This window comes from Oncorhynchus nerka, linkage group LG23, assembly GCF_034236695.1.
Source record: "Oncorhynchus nerka isolate Pitt River linkage group LG23, Oner_Uvic_2.0, whole genome shotgun sequence".
NCBI classification, from domain to species: Eukaryota; Metazoa; Chordata; class Actinopteri; order Salmoniformes; family Salmonidae; genus Oncorhynchus; species Oncorhynchus nerka.
The window spans coordinates 27,933,465-27,952,186 of record NC_088418.1 but is presented as its reverse complement, the minus strand read 5'-3'; the positions used below and the strand labels follow the sequence as shown (position 1 = coordinate 27,952,186).

At 42.2% G+C, this 18,722-nt stretch overlaps 1 protein-coding gene across 1 annotated transcript in view; it reads right to left on the bottom strand.

Moving 5' to 3' along the window:
- Nucleotides 1-2,378: 2,378 nt before the first annotated feature.
- gpam (glycerol-3-phosphate acyltransferase, mitochondrial) overlaps nucleotides 2,379-18,722 on the bottom strand; it is a 42,213-nt gene continuing 25,869 nt past the window's right edge. The window contains exons 12-21 of the mRNA XM_029629563.2: nucleotides 16,886-16,971; nucleotides 16,471-16,586; nucleotides 14,940-15,010; nucleotides 14,177-14,441; nucleotides 13,723-13,874; nucleotides 10,023-10,100; nucleotides 9,706-9,843; nucleotides 7,033-7,222; nucleotides 6,626-6,684; nucleotides 2,379-6,396 (exon numbers count right to left, since the gene is read on the bottom strand). Of these exons, the coding sequence (XP_029485423.1) occupies nucleotides 6,280-6,396; nucleotides 6,626-6,684; nucleotides 7,033-7,222; nucleotides 9,706-9,843; nucleotides 10,023-10,100; nucleotides 13,723-13,874; nucleotides 14,177-14,441; nucleotides 14,940-15,010; nucleotides 16,471-16,586; nucleotides 16,886-16,971 (1,272 nt within the window). The 3' untranslated portion in view covers nucleotides 2,379-6,279. The remainder of the gene's footprint in view (nucleotides 6,397-6,625; nucleotides 6,685-7,032; nucleotides 7,223-9,705; nucleotides 9,844-10,022; nucleotides 10,101-13,722; nucleotides 13,875-14,176; nucleotides 14,442-14,939; nucleotides 15,011-16,470; nucleotides 16,587-16,885; nucleotides 16,972-18,722) is intronic.

Sequence of the window (18,722 nt, the reverse complement as noted above, 5' to 3'; positions counted from 1 at the left end):
CAAGTCTTCACAAAGCTGGATGCCCGCTCAGGTTTCTGGCAGATACCGCTGTCATCAGAGAGTAGGGCGCTCACAACGTTTAAAACACAGTTTGGCTGTTACCGTTTTAATGTTTTGCCATTTGGAATCGCTTCCAGTCCTGAGCATTTCCAAAGACTCATGTCCCAGCTGTTGGATGGGCTGAGTGGAGTCATAGTCCACTCGGACGATGTGCTCGTGTGCGGAAGGGACAGAGCAGAACATGATGTAAGGCTCACAGCAGTTCTGACCAGACACTGGGAGACTGGCCTGACACTCAATTTAAAAATATGCACTTTTGCACAGTCAGAGGTATTGTTCTTGGGACACAAAATCAGTGCAGCTGGAATAGAGCCAGACCCGGAGAAGATCAGCTCCATCACAGATATCCCCAGTCCCCAGAATGTGGCTGAAGTCAGGACCTTCTTAGGCGTGGCCACATATGTGGGTAAGTTCCTCCCACAGTTTTCAGATACAACCAAACCCCTGAGATACTTACTAGCCAAAGAGAATGATTGGTCATGGGGTCACATGCAACAGGTGGCGTTTGACAAAATCAAAGGAGACCTGGACTCACAGAGTGCTGGCCCAGTACCGTCCCCAAGCTAAGTCAAAGGTATCAACAGATGCATCATCCTTTGGGCTAGGGGCGGTCCTCGCACAGATGCAGGACAACATGGAGTGGCGTCCAATAGCATACATCTCCCGAAAACGTATCCGACACAGAGCAAAGGTATACTCAAGTGGAGAAGGAGGTATTGGCTATCACATGGGCATGTGAAAGGCTCAGCCAATACCTTATTGGCCTGCAGTTTACAGCAGACCACAAACCACTGTTGGCTCTGTTAGGGACAAAAGCACTGGACGACTTGCCTCCCAGAGTTCTGCGCTTCCCCCTCAGATTACGGAGGTTCACCTACAAGATGGTGTATGTGCCAGGGAAGGCACTGATCACAGCAGATGCACTCTCCAGGGCCCCAATTAAACATCCATTATCAGAGGAGGAGCAATGTCTAGAGGGTGAGGTACAGGTGTCCATTAATGCAATAAGGGACAGCCTACCTGCATCTCAGACCAAACTGCAGCAGATTGCAGAGGAGCAACAACGAGACCCCATCTGCCGACAGATAGTGCAGCGGTGCAAAAAGGGATGGCCCAGTTAGGAGGAACTGCCTCAGCTGCTGAAGCCCTATTGGGTGCACCAACGTGACCTCCACTGTAATGGAGACCTTCTCATGAAAGGACAATGGATAGTTATCCCAGAGACTCAGTAGTACCTCCCGCCCCAGTAATTCACAGCTGGTTTCAATCAGACTGGAAAATTTAGGTTAAACTATATCACCATCTAGTGACCACAAATGATACAATATTTGGTTCAAGATTCCCGTACTGAAGGTCCACAGATTAATTTCCTATTTTGGAACAGAGTCTAGTCATAATTTACTGTTGAGAGTTTGAAAAGTAGAGTACAAAGGTGCAATTTCGAAATGTGGTTGCACATCAGCAGTTTAAAAACTTTGTATGTCAGTCACTCAATTACCCAATGTCTGCAAGCCCTTTAAAAATATATTTTTTAGGTTGGTAAATCTAAACTAGTAATCATGGTCGACATACAAACTGTGGGGACCCCAATGATTCACTCATTCAGATAGCATAAAAAATGCACACATTTCTCCACACCCCATGGCAAAATGTGTAGAATAACTTAAAATGTTTTTCTCTCAAGGTGAGGTCCCCCGAGGACTGGGCGTTGCCCATCCCGGATGTAAGCCAACCCTGTGTCGGTTTTGTTGCCAAACAACCAACCGGTCTATGGAGATGGCTTGAATGGTGCGGCCTGTGCTCTCAGACGCCCTAATAGGACAGATACAAAAGTTGAAGTTGTCGTCAGTGTATGGTTTCCATGGTCTAACCTCTAGAGATCGTGTCAGGAGGAACCTTGCTGAGTTTAGAAACTATTGTATTCTTTCTAGTGCAGTCGGAGTCCAAAGAGTACTGCATTACAGTCCAGGAGTGATAGAACAAATCCAGAAGTGAGAAGTTCTGATCAGGATATGTTTATGGAAAAACTGGTTTATTACTCATCTGTTAATGTCATATAGTTCTGTAGAAATCCAAATGTTACATTGTCATTTAAGCGACTTCCCCTCATAAAAATACAGGTTTGGCACGTCTGAGTATTGTCTTCATCTCACATAAAAGGATCTCATTAAGGGACTTTTCCCACACAGTAATGTAAACCGATTACAAATGTCATGGACAAAAGGCAATTTCTCTTTTCAAAACGCAGAGGCATGAATGTATCACCACAATTTTTGTGATTGATCATCATTCCTTTCAAAAATGACAAGACAAAGCTGCATTGTTAATCATTAATTTATTTCAAAACAAAACAAAAAAAATGTGCTGACAACTGTGCTTGAATATTGTTTTTGTTCTATGGAAGCAGGAACATAGAGAGTGACATTTGTTTTTTTAGTAGCTGGTGACTATGGTAAACTTGTGTTCGTGTAAGAAAATAATGACTTTCTTTTTTTAAATGAGTTACTACTCTTACGGTGAGTTCTTTTTAGTGGCCATGCTACATGGGCCTCAGCTAACATGCACAACATACACCAAAAAAACAAAACAAACTCTACAGTGTATTAAAAGGCATCATGCTCAAAGAATACAGTTAAGGTTTATTGTCTACAACAGGTTAACGTCGCTTGTATGCATCCTTTTGGCATCAACATGTTGCCCACATTAGTGACATGATTCAACCACCATCCAGATGTGCCAAAACTAAACATGTTTGTGCACTGATCGATCGAGAGTCTTACAATTAACACATCAACTATTGGGGGGGTGGTAAGATACAGAGGTAACAAACCCAACTTGGTTTCCTACTCAAACTACTATCATTCTCTTCAAATAAAGTATTCACACACACTAGTCTACATTTCTCAGGTTAAGCATAGAGTTCACATTTAGATACCTATGAAATTGATGGCGACCAGCGGATACAAGCACAAAGCCTCGTCTCGACTTGGGCGTGCCACAGGGGTGAGTTTGAGTAACTTACAGAATCTGGGTTTATTATTGCTTTAAATACTGGGCTCTCGGAGCGACAGTCTGTACCAAGAGAGTAGATCGTTAGCTGTGATTATGTTCATAGTGTGCACTGCACACCGGTGTCCCCATTCAATACACATACAATAGGTACCGTGTGGCACCTAGCAAACAAGTTGCTACAAAAGTGTATTTCCCCATGTGTGGTTCCCAAAAGAAACATCCAGGCCCTGGCAACACCAAGTTTCAAAATGAGGATTTGATACTCGGTGCTCATTCAACTCCCCTTGCGAGCCTCTGCTATTCAATGTGTCAACTCTGTCCTAATGAATACTAAAGACGTGCAATTCAAATGGAAAATGACAGTCCATATCATAAATGCAGAGTTGCATTCAGATTCAGCGCCAACATTTTTAAACAACCGACACCAACGCAGAGTTCAATCTAAACAGTTTTACACTATAAATACAGGGAAATGGAATCTGCTACAATTTGACATTGACTCAAGCTAAGCTTAATGCATTGAAACTCATTTTGATGAGTTACATATCAACGTGCCTTTGCAGACCATGATTGCCAAATTAATAAATAATACCACAATAGGGATTATACACAAACCCATATTTCTCCACCTTAACACCCTACAACACCAAATTAGTATATTTCTTCAAATCAAAAATGGGTAGCAAGTGTAAACGAGACTGGTCTTGAGACGTTCTGTTTTGTCATCCCTCTAGTTCATCTTTTTCAACATTTGTGTCGTCATAGCCATCCCTTGCACTTTCATTGGCTTTCCCTCTGCTCCCATTACCTCAAACCTTCATTTTCAAACTAGCTTGTGCTGCACATCGGCATGAACGACCCCAACACCTCAGAGACCCAATATTACCAGACAGGGAGTTGGGCCCTGTTCATATACATCTAGAACATGAATCATTCCTTCTTTCATTCCTTGGCAAGGATGGATCAGACAGTAACAGTACAGTAGAAACCTTGCTTTCACAGATCAGAGATGTTAAAGACAGGAGGGATGCATTTCTAAAAGTCTTAAGAACAGGGCCCTATTACCCAGCCAGAGAGGCTAGTCCACAACGAGAAGGGTCAACACATACTTGTAAAAGGACAAGCCGTGCAGCTGATGGATTATTAGGGTCACGCTCCATACCAAAGACAACCAGGAGAAATGGAGTCGGTACATCAATAGTCCCTCTATCCTAACTAGCTAAAGCTTTGCGGCTTTACGTGAGGCTAAAAAGCAAAAAAAAGGGAGACAGATCTTTTCCTTGAAGTGACTAAAATAACCTATTCCAGCGTGCAAAGCTAGCTATAGGGCACACACACACCTAAGTCAATACCTCCCATCTAACTTGCTATCTTCAGGAGGACCAGTTAGCTTGTTTGATGAACCGAATTACACATTCATCAGGTATTTACTGTTCATAACCTAAAAGGTCCTCCTGTGACTATGCTAACGACAGAACCGTGTCTGGAAGTTCTGCGTGGAGGCAACCATGTGAGTAACCAAGTTGCCCTAAGTAAAGTTAGTCTACAGTACGTTCTTTACGAGTAAGAACACATAAAATTGACAGAGTAGTTTCCCATCCCACCCACTAAAAGGAAGATAAAGCGGGAGACCATAGATAAGTTCATGGAACATAAGAGGCTTGCTATGCTGATCTTATGCCTTATGTAACTCGTATGCCAGGTTTGAGGAAGTTTATGTTCTGATGCTGAACATTCATGTAGATGTTGGGTAAACGCACAAATCGGATCCCCCCCACCCCCCCGTACCCAAAAATGATTCACGACAAAGTCAAAGTATACATTGCAAGAGCCTTGTATGGTATTTAAGGCTTCCAAGTACATTTAGTAATATACAAACGCGTGTTGTTTTAGCAACACTATAATCAGTTATTACATTTGAATCATTTTGTAAAAAGGGTGCCAGCACTGCAATGTCCTACTTGGCTGTACTGTAACCTCTGCGGGACTACAGTTTTAATACCTAAACTATACTATACTCTCGTGCATGAAGAGGAAGTGCTGGATTTTGCAAGGTATCGTAATGCTTCATGACTCTCGGGATGAGTATTTTTTAAATATTATTATTATTTTTTAAATATTGTGCAGCAATTAATATTTGTTCATATCAGCTCTCTGCTTTAGTTAGACATTGAGAAATTATAATTCCATTTCGGCAGATGTAAAACATTTTGTTAGGGTTTTACATCTAGCTACATTGCTGTTCCAAATGGCTATGGAAATCATACAACTAGGTTTTAACACCAGGAATTCATGTTTTAACAGCGGCAAGTGCCTTGGAATCTGAGCCACAGTTGCCAATTCAGTCAGAAAAAAAAGGTAGCGAGACGAGTCTGCCGATTGTCAGACATCAAAGCGAGTGGCCCAGGTTCAAGGTAGCACAAAGGGCAAGTTTCATGTGGTGGGTTGCACCAGAATGCCCTTTCGTTCATACAACATAGAAAAAGAACAACACATGAGGTTAATGTCTTTAGAGGTCTACAGAACCATGGGCTGCCTGCTCACTGTAGATATGCCCATGGACTAAACTTGAGATGAGTAACACTTGTACATAGTGAGTTCGACTTGCATGCTTTTTTATTATTATTATTATTTTTTAAATAGTCTTCATTATGTCCGTTTCTAATATGTGGTTTCAGTTTCTAACGTATGGATAGGGGCCTAGCAATGAGCAAATTTTCTACATGCATTCTGGTACCAAAAAATGCCCATATCCTCAAATATATATATTTTTTTTTTACACCAAAGGCATTGTTTTTTGTGTTTGTAAAGATGACGTTCATTTACAGGACTGAGAGAAAAACAATATGATTAGTCCAACGAAGATGAGTAAGTATTCCTACAGTTAATGAATCCGTATTCCTATAGTTAAAAGACCAATCCAATTAAAAACGGACTTTCACTGAAGAACGATTATAGAGTCAGATGGACAGTTTTTTTTCTTTTTTTTTTTCCTTTCAATCTAGCTGCACAGTTCTACAGGTGGAAGGGTCTCAACTGGAGGAGGAAGACTGATTTCAAGTCTCTTCTGGCTAATAGTGGTTTCACGAAAGGCACTTCCTGGTAAAGCTTTCCATAGAGTAGCACCTCTGATTGGTTAGAACTAGCCAGTAAAAGCCCTTGTGGAGGGGAGACAGGGTGGGTGGAGCTCGGTGGGAAGGTTGTAGGTCACAGGAGGGTGAAGCCCAGGATGTAATGCAGGAGCTTGTTCCGATTCGCTTGAGGTAGGAAGGTGCTGCTCAGCTCCACCAATGACACACGGTTCTCCCGCCTCTCCTTCAGGACCTGCAGCCATTTAAATTAGAGAACACCAGAGATGGACTTTTACAAAAAAAAATACATTTGAAAAGCTTTTTGGAATTTAGATTAGAATATCAGCAGTTTGTTCTGCAGTTAGCCACCACTGAGTTTTGTGCATAGATCTTTTCAGAAGTTGACTAACAGAAGACAGTCTTCAGAACTATCAAAGAGAGAGAGGATGGATGCTACATGCTAGAATTTAGCGGTCTCTCACCCCAAGTTCCTTAAACGTTCTCACGGTGTTCTTCACGAGGTAGTGTGTCGCACTTTCACCTAAGAGAAGAGAACAGAAGAGGAGAGAGAATCTTATTTCGGGTTGTTTGTCCTGACTAAGATGATCAACCTCGGGGGCTGTATGTAGTAGTCTCAGTAGTGCCAATTTTGGGATCAGTTTAGACTTTTAGATGACAATGAATTAGAGTACATGGACGTTGGGAGCTGACCCTAGATCAGCACTCCTACTCTGAGAAGCTTCATACTAATGGCCCCAGGTCAGAACATTAGAATAAAAAAGGTGATATTAGGCAGCATTACAGTTTACGATTTGCAGAGCTCCTCGAAGTCTTTATCTAGTAAAAGCCGCAGTACAGAAAATAAAAAATGTCTAACAACGGTTCGTACCGTAGGCGGCCACTCCCTTCTCAGTGCGTGTGAGCAGGTATCGGAAGAGCTGCTGCGTGTACTCGGGCTCGGCCATGGGCTGGCTCAGGCTGTGGACAAAGATGGCCGCCCCGCTGTAGGCCTCCAGTACAGGGCTGAGGAGACGCTGCAGGAAAACAAAGAACTCCTGGTGCTCGGGGGACAGGCTCACCTGTGGACACACACACACACCAACTGGTCAGAGATGTCTTTTTTTAAAGTTTGACACAGCTCAGGATTGTTGTGGACAAAACAGCAGCACAAACACTGGACCTGGTACATAAAGGTGTAGGCAATATCAGCGTGTGTAAGGGTGTATGTAGTATGAGTTTGTAATGTAAGGGTGTATACGTCAAGGTATAATTGCAGAATAAGAAAAGGGCTGCATCCTATTCAATATGGATAAAAAGTCATATCACAATAAATTGACACATTTTGCTCGATAACGATACAGCAGTTACTTCCTATTATCGTCAGGGCTCTAGACTAACTTTTTCCAGTGCCATTTAGTAGTAAGACAAGAAAGAAGTTGGATATTTGAGCTAACATGATCAGGGAAAGCATGACTGATGTGTAACATGTCAAAATAGGATCCGATTTCTTTTTGGCTCTTTAGAGATTAATTTGCCTGCATCTTTTTTTGTGCACATTGGCCTAGGCTATTTACCACCTGAAGAAGTAGGAACTAAAAACACATTAGCTAGATAGAGTGAGTGAGAGCCGACAGCTCAGCGCCGACGCGTCATTCAGGGCAAATGGCCGCTTCCCAGTTGTATTGACGTTTTGCTAAATTTTCTTTGAGTAAGGCAACTCCTGTATTCAGCTATTTCAGTTTCTTTTGGTGTTGTTACGGAGGGGCTAGCCCTCAATTTTCTCAAGTTGTGCGTGATAGAATGCGCGGAATTGGAGCATGCTCAAGGGCTTCAGGCGGGTGAGTGAAGGACAGTGTGCGACTGCAGCACATACTGGGAGGTCCTGGCAGCTTTAGCCCTCTTGGGTGCTGCCATAGAGTTACATAAGTACTGCCCCACCCAAGAAGCCTCAAGGTCATTGGCCACAGATAAAATGCACATCTTCTCTTCGGTAGCTTTGATTGAACTGAACTTGAGATTTGTTTATCACTTCTTATTCAGCTGGCTGAAAAGTCATCATAAATTTTTGCATGTAAAAATACATAAAAATATAATAATAATAATAAATAAAATATTAGCACTGCGGCAGCTACTGGGCAGATACTTTGTCGGCAGCAGATTAATGTACAATTGTCCACGTGTATGGTGTCGTGTGGACGAGCGGTTTGCCTATGTCACTGTTGTGAACAGAGTGCACCAATGGTGGCAGTGGGATTATGGTATGGGCAGGTATAAACTACGGACAACGAACACAATTGCATTTTATCAATATTAATTTGAACACGCAAAAATACCGTGACGAGATCCTGAGGGACATTTTTCTTTAAGGTATCCGTGACCAACAGATGCATATCCATTTCCAGTCATGTAAAAATCCATATATTAAAGCCTAGTGATCCTGTGTAGCTCAGTTGGTAGAGCATGGCGCTTGCAGCGGCAGGGTTGGTGGTTCGATTCCCACGGGGGACCAATACCAAAAAAGTATTGTGTATGTACTCACTACTGTATGTCGCTCTGGATAAGAGCGTCTGCTAAATTACTAAAATGTAAAGAATCTCATTCATAGAATAATTTCCTCATATGAACTGTAACTCAGTAAAAAAATAAAATATGCTATATCAAAAATATAAAATGCAACACATACACCACATGGACATAAGTATGTGGACACCTGCTCATCAAACGTCTTATTCCAAAATCATTAATACGAAGTTGGTCCGACTTTGCTGCTATAACAGCCTCCATTCTTCTGGGAAGGCTTTCTACTAGATGTTGGAACATTGCTGCAGAGACTTGCATCCATTCAGTCACAAGAGCATTAGTGAGGTTGGGCACTGATGTTGGGTACTATGCATTGGGGCAGGTAGTGTTCTCCTGGTATTCGCCAAACAAATATTAGCGAACGTGTTTCTACTGCTCCAGAGGCCAATGACGGCGAGCTTTACACAACTCCAGCAGACGCTTGGCATTGCACATGGTGATCTTATGCTTGTGTGCGGGTGCTCAGCCATGGAAACCCATTTCATGAAGCTCCCGGCAAACAGTTCTTGTTCCAATGTTGCTCCCATAAGCAATTTGGAACTCCGTAGCGAGTGTTGCAAACAAGGACAGATTATTTTTATTGTGTGTGTCTCAGTCACCAGATCTCGACCCAATTGAAGACGTGAGATCCTGGAACGGTGCATGAGACGACGTTTTCCACCACCATCAAGAATACACCAAATGATGGACTTTATCTTGGAAGAATGGAGGAGTTGCATCCATCCAATAGAGTTCCAGATACCTGTAGAATTTATGCCAAGGTGCACTGAAGCTGTTCTGGCAGTTTATGGTGGTCCAACACCCTAATAAGAAACTTCTATTGGTATATCCTTTATTTTGTCAGTTACCCGTCTATCTATTGTACTACCTTTGATTGAACTACATAGGATGGGGGAAGAGGGGGAAAAAAAAGTGTCATTTTGGACATCTAAGCTAACTGTCTGTGGTGATTGTTTTCCAAAGGTCAGTGTGGCTGGCTTACTTTGAGGTAGCGGTCCCTCTGCTCCTCTGCAAAGTCGCTGTCCTCGTCCTCCTCATCACTCCTCCACGACAGGGGCTCAGGGAACTTCTTAGGCCATGGCTCCTCGGTGGGGCTGGGGGTCAGCTCCTCCTGGTCCTCCTGGATGAATACACGGACACACACAATAACACAAACGTGCTTGCACACACGGTTCAGAACATTTGCTAGAAAATTCAGTTAAATATAAGCATTTTCAAATCAAGATTTCATTTGAGCCTGAAGACCTTGTTTTTGGCATTTCTGCAGCCGGACAGCATTCCTTGTCATGTAAAACTCACCTCTGCCACATACAGAACTCCATACTGGATCAAACGGCTGACAGCATCGTGGAACACCTGATAGATGGTCTGACAGGGCTGGAGATGGAGAGGAGACAAAAGGTCACTATCGAGAGAGAGAGACACAATACAGATATTGCGGTAAATAAAGTGTAGACCCCACATTGATACAGCTTTCACCCTGGATGAACATGTGCTATATTGGGGACCGTTAAGCAACATTTTCCCTTTCTGTTCTAGTGACTAGGGTGTATCCAGATTTTCATATCGTCCTCAATCCGGGATTTACAGTATTACCGTCTTAGTACACAAGGGGAGCTAGAAATGAAAAAAAAAAAGAAAAGCCCATTGAACCCATTTTAGAGAATTTCCAGAGAGTGCTAGCTAAATATGCTAATTAGCAAAAATGAAGATAATGGCAAAGACAGGCAATTCAGCTCAAAGTTACACAAGTATTCATACCCCTCGACTTATTCGTGGTTTACAGCCCATTTTCAAAATTGATTTAAGACATGCTTATTCCCCTCACCAAACTACACACAAAACCCTATAATGACAAATTTAAAACATGTTTTTAGACATTTTTGCAAATGTATTGAACATGAAATACAGAAATCTCATTTACATAAGTAATCGCACCCCTGAGTCAACACGTTGTATTACTAGCTTTGGCAGCAATTACAGCTGTGAGTCTTTCTGGCTAAGTCATCATGCGCTTTTCACACCTGGATTGTGCCACATTTGCCAATCATTATTTTCAAAATTCTTCAAGCGCTGTCAAATTGGTTGTTGATCATTGCTAGACAACCATTTTTTTAGGTCTTGCCATCAATTTAAGTAGATTGAAGTCAAAAGTAACTCAGCAACATTCACTGTCTTCTTGGTTAAGTAACCATAGTGTAGATTCGGCCTTGTTTTAAGTTGTTATCCTGCTGAAAGGCGAATTCATCTCCCAGTGCCTGGTGGAAAGCAGACAACCAGGTTTTCCTCCAGGATTTTGCCTGTGCTTAGCTCCATTTTTGTCCTGAAAAACTCCCCAGACCTTTTCGATTACAAGCATAGCCATAACGTGACGCAGCCACCACTAGGCTTGAAAATATGGAGAGTGGTACTCAGTAATGTGTTCTATTGGATTTACCCAAACATAAAACTTTGTATTCAGGATAAAAAGTTAAGCTTTGCCATGTTTTGCAGTATTACTTTAGTGCCGACATTGGGAAAAAGTAAAAGGGTGTGAATACTTTCTGAAGTCCCTGTAGGTAGTAGTAGAGTATACTATATACACACACCGGTATTGATGCATGGACCAGTTTGGGTTTTTACTTTACCTTCTATACCAGTATTTCAATGTTTGGTTTGTTAAATGTGATACGCTACTCTGTTGTGTGTAGCATCCATTTGTATTAGTTTACTCCGGTACTTGAGTCATCCCTCTCCTCTCATTGCCACTTTCCACACAGACCAAGCCCCACCCCGTCACTCAAGGAGCAGTTGTTGCTCAACCACGAGACCACTTGCGTTCAGTCTGCATGGTCAATGCAGCACATGCATCAAGATGTTGATGATAACGATGCGGATTTCCACTGCGTCTTAATATAAATCCACAAGCGTTCTACAATGACACTATTAGTTTGTGTATCTTACAGTCCGCAAACAGTAAGTTCTTAGCAAGTTGTGGCTAAAATAAATTGTTTTAGCTGCTAATGCTAATTGCTAGTTTGCTGGCTAAGTAGTAAATGTACTGAGTAAACATAGCTAGCAAATACAGCCTGATACCAGAGATGGTGTAGGCCTAAATCAGCATGTTGTTTGTGCAACACAATCATCTGAATCAAAGAGGAAAATATGAAGCATGGACTATGTTAGCTACATAAAGTAGCTCAGAGAAAAACACTTAATGTAACCAAAGATTATAGGGTCCCCTAGGAAACACTGCCCAACACTTGTCCCTACCCTGTCACAATAACTCCTCTGGCTTTTTTATTTGTTCTCAAAAACTATATTCTAAGTGCCCACTATCATTCGATTTCCATGACTTCAACAGCTCACCCAAGTGTTGATCTAAATCGCAAGTGCAATATTTTGTTAAAAATAAGGCTAAGATGTTTTGCCCATATGTGCAGCCCTATGTTGCACTCATAGAAATCTATGAAAATTATTTTTGGTTGAAGTTTGATTGAACAGTATAAAACAAAATCAGAGAGAACAGTATGACTTGTGTGGCTGGAGTCTGTGTGGCTTTTTAATCCTTCCTCTGACACCGCCTGGTATAGAGGTCCTGGAAGGCACGGAGCTCAGCCCCAGTGATGTACTGAGCTGTATGCACTAGCCTCTGTAGCGCCTTGTGGCTGGAAGCCAAGCAGTTGCCATACCAAGCGGTGATGCAGTCAGTCAAGATGCTCTCAATGGTGCAGCTCTAGAACTTTGAGGATCTGTGGCCCCATGCAGGATATTTTCAGCCTCCCGAGGGGGAGTCTTTCAAAGCATTTTATGGTTACAGATGTGAGTGCTAACCGAGCAATAGTCATATAGACAGGTTACCTTGGCGTTCTTGGGCACAGGGACACATTTTTGTTGAGTTTGGACTTTTACAAGCGAACGTGAACGAGAGACATTGTGCAAATTAACAAAGTTGACATATGCTTGTCTGACAGAAAAACCGCACCAGCATGTGTTCACGCTGTCTGTGCAGAGACTGAGTCGCTAGGGCAATGGGCCAACCTGCTCTGCTTGGAGAAGGGCCGAGAACAGAGATGAGAGAGAAAACGCAAGGAAATCAAAATAGCAGTGGCAGCTGTACAGATAACTCGTGCAAAGAGCTTTGACTTCTCAAACACAGCAGAAAGCTAACACTATAGGATGTGCCGTCTCCTTATTAATTCAGCCACTTACTTAGCTTACAAGCAAGTTAAACCAAATACCAGCTCCCTCTTTATCCCATTGTGCCATTTACAAACAAAAACACTTGACTGGCTCAACTGTCCTGGGGAACTACGTTAAGCTTCATAATGTAAACTAATGTGACAGGTGAAATGAAGAATGCAATCTGCTTTATCTCCTAAGGTATTACACAAGTTGACTACAGGTATTAACTTAAAGTAGCTACAAATATTTCACATTTTATTTGAAAAAAATATTTCAAAATAAATTGTTTTGATGGTATTGAAAAACCATCCTGTGGCCATTTCCAAATACCCAGGTATACCACCAAAGCCTACTCCTGAATCAAGGAAACTTCATCTTCCCCGCTAGATGGTGCAGTTGTATCATAGTTATATCAAAATGGTAGAAAACACTGGTTTGGCAGAACAGAAATACTGCACAAGCAGTCTCATCTGTTCCACTTAGCACTTAAAGGAAAACGTTGAATTTGTTTCGTTAGTCCATTGTTGATATAGTCCCAAAATGTTTTGCCTGTCAGCAATCAAGTTAAGACATACAAGTTATATTTCTTGAAAAGTTGATCGCTGAAATTCCATTTTGTGACTATATCAACAGTGGACTAATGAAACAAATACCAAAATAGTTTTGGGGTGTAATTTTCTTATGTACACATTTTGAACAACATTGTGAAAGAATAACTAAAACAGAGTGGCTGTTCAAGAAGTTGTGTGTGTAAAGTAACATGCGCAAGAATGTTACAAGGTTGTTAAGTGCACGGGATAGGTGTACTGGGGGGGGGGTGGAAGAAGTGACTGACCGGTGCAACCGCCACTTCATTGGTGAGGAAGTGGGAGAGGCCAGCGGCCTTCCGGATCAGTCTCTCCTGACTGAGGAGGATGCTGGGCCCGCCCTGCTCCCCCTCCACCTCAGATGCCGCCTGTTCCCGTAGCAATGCCAGAGCACTGCATGCTGAGAGGGCAACATAATTTTTTTTTAAATTACAACAAAAAAGGGTAGACACAACGGATGGTGAGATGACAAAATTAAACCGATGTTGAGACATTGATGAAAATAAATGTACATTAGTGGAGGAAATTCAATATATTAAAGTCATGTCTGCAAAAATTTCTAAAAAAAAAAAAAAAAGAAATCTGAACAGAATCCAATAGGGACTTGGCTGCAACACACAATTGGGAAAAACTGATGAATTGGTGTACTTTATTTCACTCAATAGGTTTCCCTATGTCAAAACACAGCGGCGGTGTCAGTACCTATGATGGCGTCCGAGATAAAGACATGGAAGAGGCCGTTGCTGTAGAAGTTGAGCTCGAACAGCGCCGGCACCGTTTTGCTCGGGGCGATGGTGAACTCCGTGTTGCGGTTGGTGCTGGTCACGTGCACACAGTTGTCCAGGAGGTGGAGAGCGTGCATGACCACGTCCTCGGAGTTGCCGGAGAAGCCCAGGTCAAAGTCCCGTGACAGGATCTCCTCCTTCATGTTGAAGAAGTCCTCCACCAGCTTAGACAGCGCAACCCCCTGGAGCAAAGGGGAGACACACAGACGTGGTGAAAAATAATACTTCCACAATGTTTATTCATAAAATACTTCCAAATGTTCAATCTATACTTCCACAATGTTCATTCAAACTGAGGATAATTAAGCACTAATACCAAGTATACTTAGAGTAGCAATGTGTAATTGTATTGACAATTTAAAAAGGGTCAAATCCACATTATGACATTATCATACCCAGCTAGGAGTAATTCCTTTTTTTACATAAATCAACAAAGACCAAATTAAAACCTGCAATGATTGGCTCATCTCGATGTGGGTTATGACTCAAGGGCCTCAAATTGGGAAGAGCCAATAAACAGCAGTCAAGGCAGATTCAAATTATTGTTGTTGATGTCGGTTAGCAGGGAGTTTAGCGTTAAGCGCATCAAACCGTGAATGGGGATCAATCACTTTAATGCAAGGCCTTGAACCAAAACGTGATCGTTGGATCTTATTCCTGTGAAAAGTAGGGCTGCTTACCTGTCTGTGTCTGTAAAGGAGCAGACAGGCTACAATGTGGGTGGACATGACCGCTGAGGACTTGTTAGCCGCTGTGGGAGGGGAAACAGATGACATGTTATCCGACTAGGGTCACAGTCAGGAAGCCCAGATGGATGACAGAGAGAAAGGACAGTAAACAGTGAGCGACTGTCTCTAAATAACATGAGTGTCAGCTGGAGCTAAGACAGGTCAGGGCCTGTATTCCTAAAGCGTCTCAGAGTAGGGGTGTTAATCTAGGATCAGCCTGGCCTTTTAGATCATAATGAACACAATTTCATGGACATGGGGGACCTGACCTTAGAACAGTACTCCTACTCTTGAGACACTGAATACGGGCCCTTGTGAAATTCGTCCTTTTGAACTCTCAACTAAGCAGAAGAGATGTCACTTCTTGAAGTGAGATGGAGCTCTATAAAAAGGTGGAAAATGTGTTAGAATTTGCCTAGGGTTTGTGATTTCTATATTGTTCTAACAAAAAAGGGACAAAAAAAAGGGGTGCAAGACTGGGAATAGGCTGAACATGATAAAGAGGGAGAGAGAGGGAGAGCGAAAGATAAGATGTGAGGGAGAGAACTAGACGCAAGAGAGAAAGAGAGTGTGTGGGTTTCCAAAAGGCATCATTTAAATAATACAATACAGTACAATCTGACCACAGAGAGGGTGTCTTCAGTGCCTAATCTTGGGTTTAATGTCAGCCTGGGTGTAAAACATTTACAACTGCAGCCACTGATACTGCAATTCCACCCCTGACCAGATCCTCTATCCTCCCCTCGCTGGGATTGGCTGAGAACAACATGCCATATGGCTCCGTAGCAGCTGATTGGCTGACACGAATAGGACTAGCTGAGGAGAATGCCCCTGAATGAAGCTAGGGAGAACCGGTTTGTTTTCAGACCACAGCACAAAGCAGATTGTTGTCGGGGATCATGAAAAATGAAGTTCTAAGGTCATATCCTTCAGTATAGGATTTGTTTAGTAAAAAAAGGGGGTGCTCTTGGTGAGAGGAGTGATAAGGAAAGTCAAAGTGCAGTAAGCAGATAACAAGAGAACAAATGTGAGGGGGACTAGATAAGTGGATATTATATGAATAACACAGGAAATATACTTTCTACAAATGCACACATTTACAGGTACATAAGAACATGTGTTATATTAATAAAATAAATTTGATGAAGAAAATGCCCTTACGCTAGACAAAGTCGTGGGCTGAAGGGTGTGCTACTCTAAACCAATGATCTGTATCTGAAAATGTCATGGGATGCATTTGAACCATCATTTGCTTACACTTTTCGTTGGTGGCCCCACTGACGGTGCATGTGGAGAGTGGTTTCAAAAAATGACTATGTTTGGACTATAATAAAGTGCATATATATATATTTTTGAATGCGTTTGTAATCCCTCCAGGAATTGAAACTGCCACCGTGGTGTTGCTAGCACCTTGCTCTTACCGACTGAGGACAAGACCAACATAGGACTAAGGCCTATGAGAGGGGGTGTTATCGTTACTTACTGAAGAGTACGTGCTTGGCCAGGTTGGCGATGACCTGTCTTCTCCAGGGTTCGTCCGACAGGTCCCTGGAGTTGGGCTGCTCCTCCTGCTCGCCCTCAAACTGGGCCTGATCCGGCCTGAACCAACACACAAAGGGAGGGGGTGGGGAAAAAATAAATAAAAATCAGCACACACACAAATCAATTCTTAAAGCTTTAACAAGAGCAAGGTATTGTGTTTCACTTGAAAACAGAATAAGACTTGGTAAAAATACATGGAATCAGCACTATGTCCATAATGTGTATGTTAAATGTTTTATGATGTGGTGGTATGTGAGCCGTTGAACATATTTACTTCCCACTTGGGAATAAAGTTCAATTCAATCCAATGGAATCACGTAGGCCTGGTCCAAAAGACAGTGTGTATGTGTACATACTGTGCATCGATGATGGTGGGCACCAAGGTCTGTTCCAGGGAGAGGGTGGGAGGAATATGCCGACTTCTTTGCGTGTCCAGGTACTCCTTAAGGACACACAAAAAGATAGGGCGACATCGCGCATGAGTAATTGGCAGTGAGCAAAATAAACTGATTTCAAATCGATTGAAAAAGGTGAAGGCATGGCGTCACGCCGACCCTTGAACAACAGTTGACCCTTGAACAACAGTTGACCCTTGAACAACAGTTGACCCTTGAACAACAGTTGACCCTTGAACAACAGTTGAACTCCTTGTTAAATATTCACCTGTTTGTAACACACATTAACATTTCCGATGATAAAATTCCCTATGAAATCGTGCTGTAGATTGAGTTGTACAGTATTTCTTTGCACCGATGGGGGCTGGGTTTCCCGATAGCGATGGAACTTAGGCTAACGAGTGTTTGGAGGATGCGTCATTCCTACAACGGTTGAAGATGTAACGTGCATTTCCCAAAAGCCCACGGAGAGAACGTTCCCTAACTGCGTCGTTACTTCACAATACTGACGGGAGAGAAATGACCTACAGTGCCTTCAGAACCTATTCATACCCCTCGACTTAATCCATCTTGTTTTGTTACAGCATGAATACAAAAGGAGATACTTTTCCCCGTTCAGCCATCTACACACAATACCCCATAATGACAGTGAAAACATGTTTTTACAATTGGTTAGCACATTTATTGAAAATGAGACATTTCTGTTTTTCATTTACATACAATACCATTCAAAAGTTTGGGGTCACTTAAATGTCCTGGTTTTTGAAAGATTTGTCTGTTGCTTTTGTCCATTAAAATAACCTCAAATTGAACAGAAAGAGTGTAGACATTGTTAATGTTGTAAATGAATATTGCAGCTGGAAAAGGCAGATTGTTTTATGAAATATCTACATAGGCGTACTGAGGCCCATTATCAGCAACCATCACTCATGTGTTCCAATAGCACGTTGTGTTAGCTAATCCAAGTTTTTCATTTTAAAAGGCTAATTGATCATTAGAAAACCCTTTTGCAATTATGTTAGCACAGCTGAAAGCTGTTGTCCTGATTAAAGAAGCAATAAAACAGGCTTTGTTTAGACTAGTTGAGTATCTGGAGCGTCAGCATTTGTGGGTTCAATTACAGGCTCAAAATGGCCCGAAACAAAGAACTTTCTTCTGAAACTCGTCAGTCTATTCTTGTTAATAAATTATGGCTATTTCATGTGAGAAAATGCCAACAAACTGAAGATCTGGGACAATACTGTGTCCTACTCCCTTCAGAGAACAGCACAAACTGGCCCTAACCAAAATAGAAAGAGTGGGAGCCCCCGGTGCACAACTGAGCAAGAGGACAAGTTTGAGAACCAGACACCTTATAAGTTCTCAACTGGCAACTTCATTAAATAGTACCCGCAAAACACCCATCTCAACATCAACAGAACTAGACACGAATATACTTGTCCCCTTCTAGGCCAGCGTCCCGGAGAAGTCCCCCAAAAAATTGCACTGTCATTATGGGGAATTGTATGTAGATGGGTGAGGGAAAATCAGACTAACAAAATGTGGAATAAATGAAGCGGTATGAATACATTCTGAAGGCACTGTATATGGCTGCGAATATTAAGGCAGGTAATTCTAACACTAACCCTTGGCTATAATAATGCACTAAAATCACAGATGTGGCACATCATTGCACACAAATGTATTGAAGGAAAAATTACACCGTAGCCTACAATAAGCAAAATACACTGTTACAGTACCATTCTGTATCAAGAATGGGTTGTGGCCGATTCTTGATACACAGGAAAATGTTGAGCGT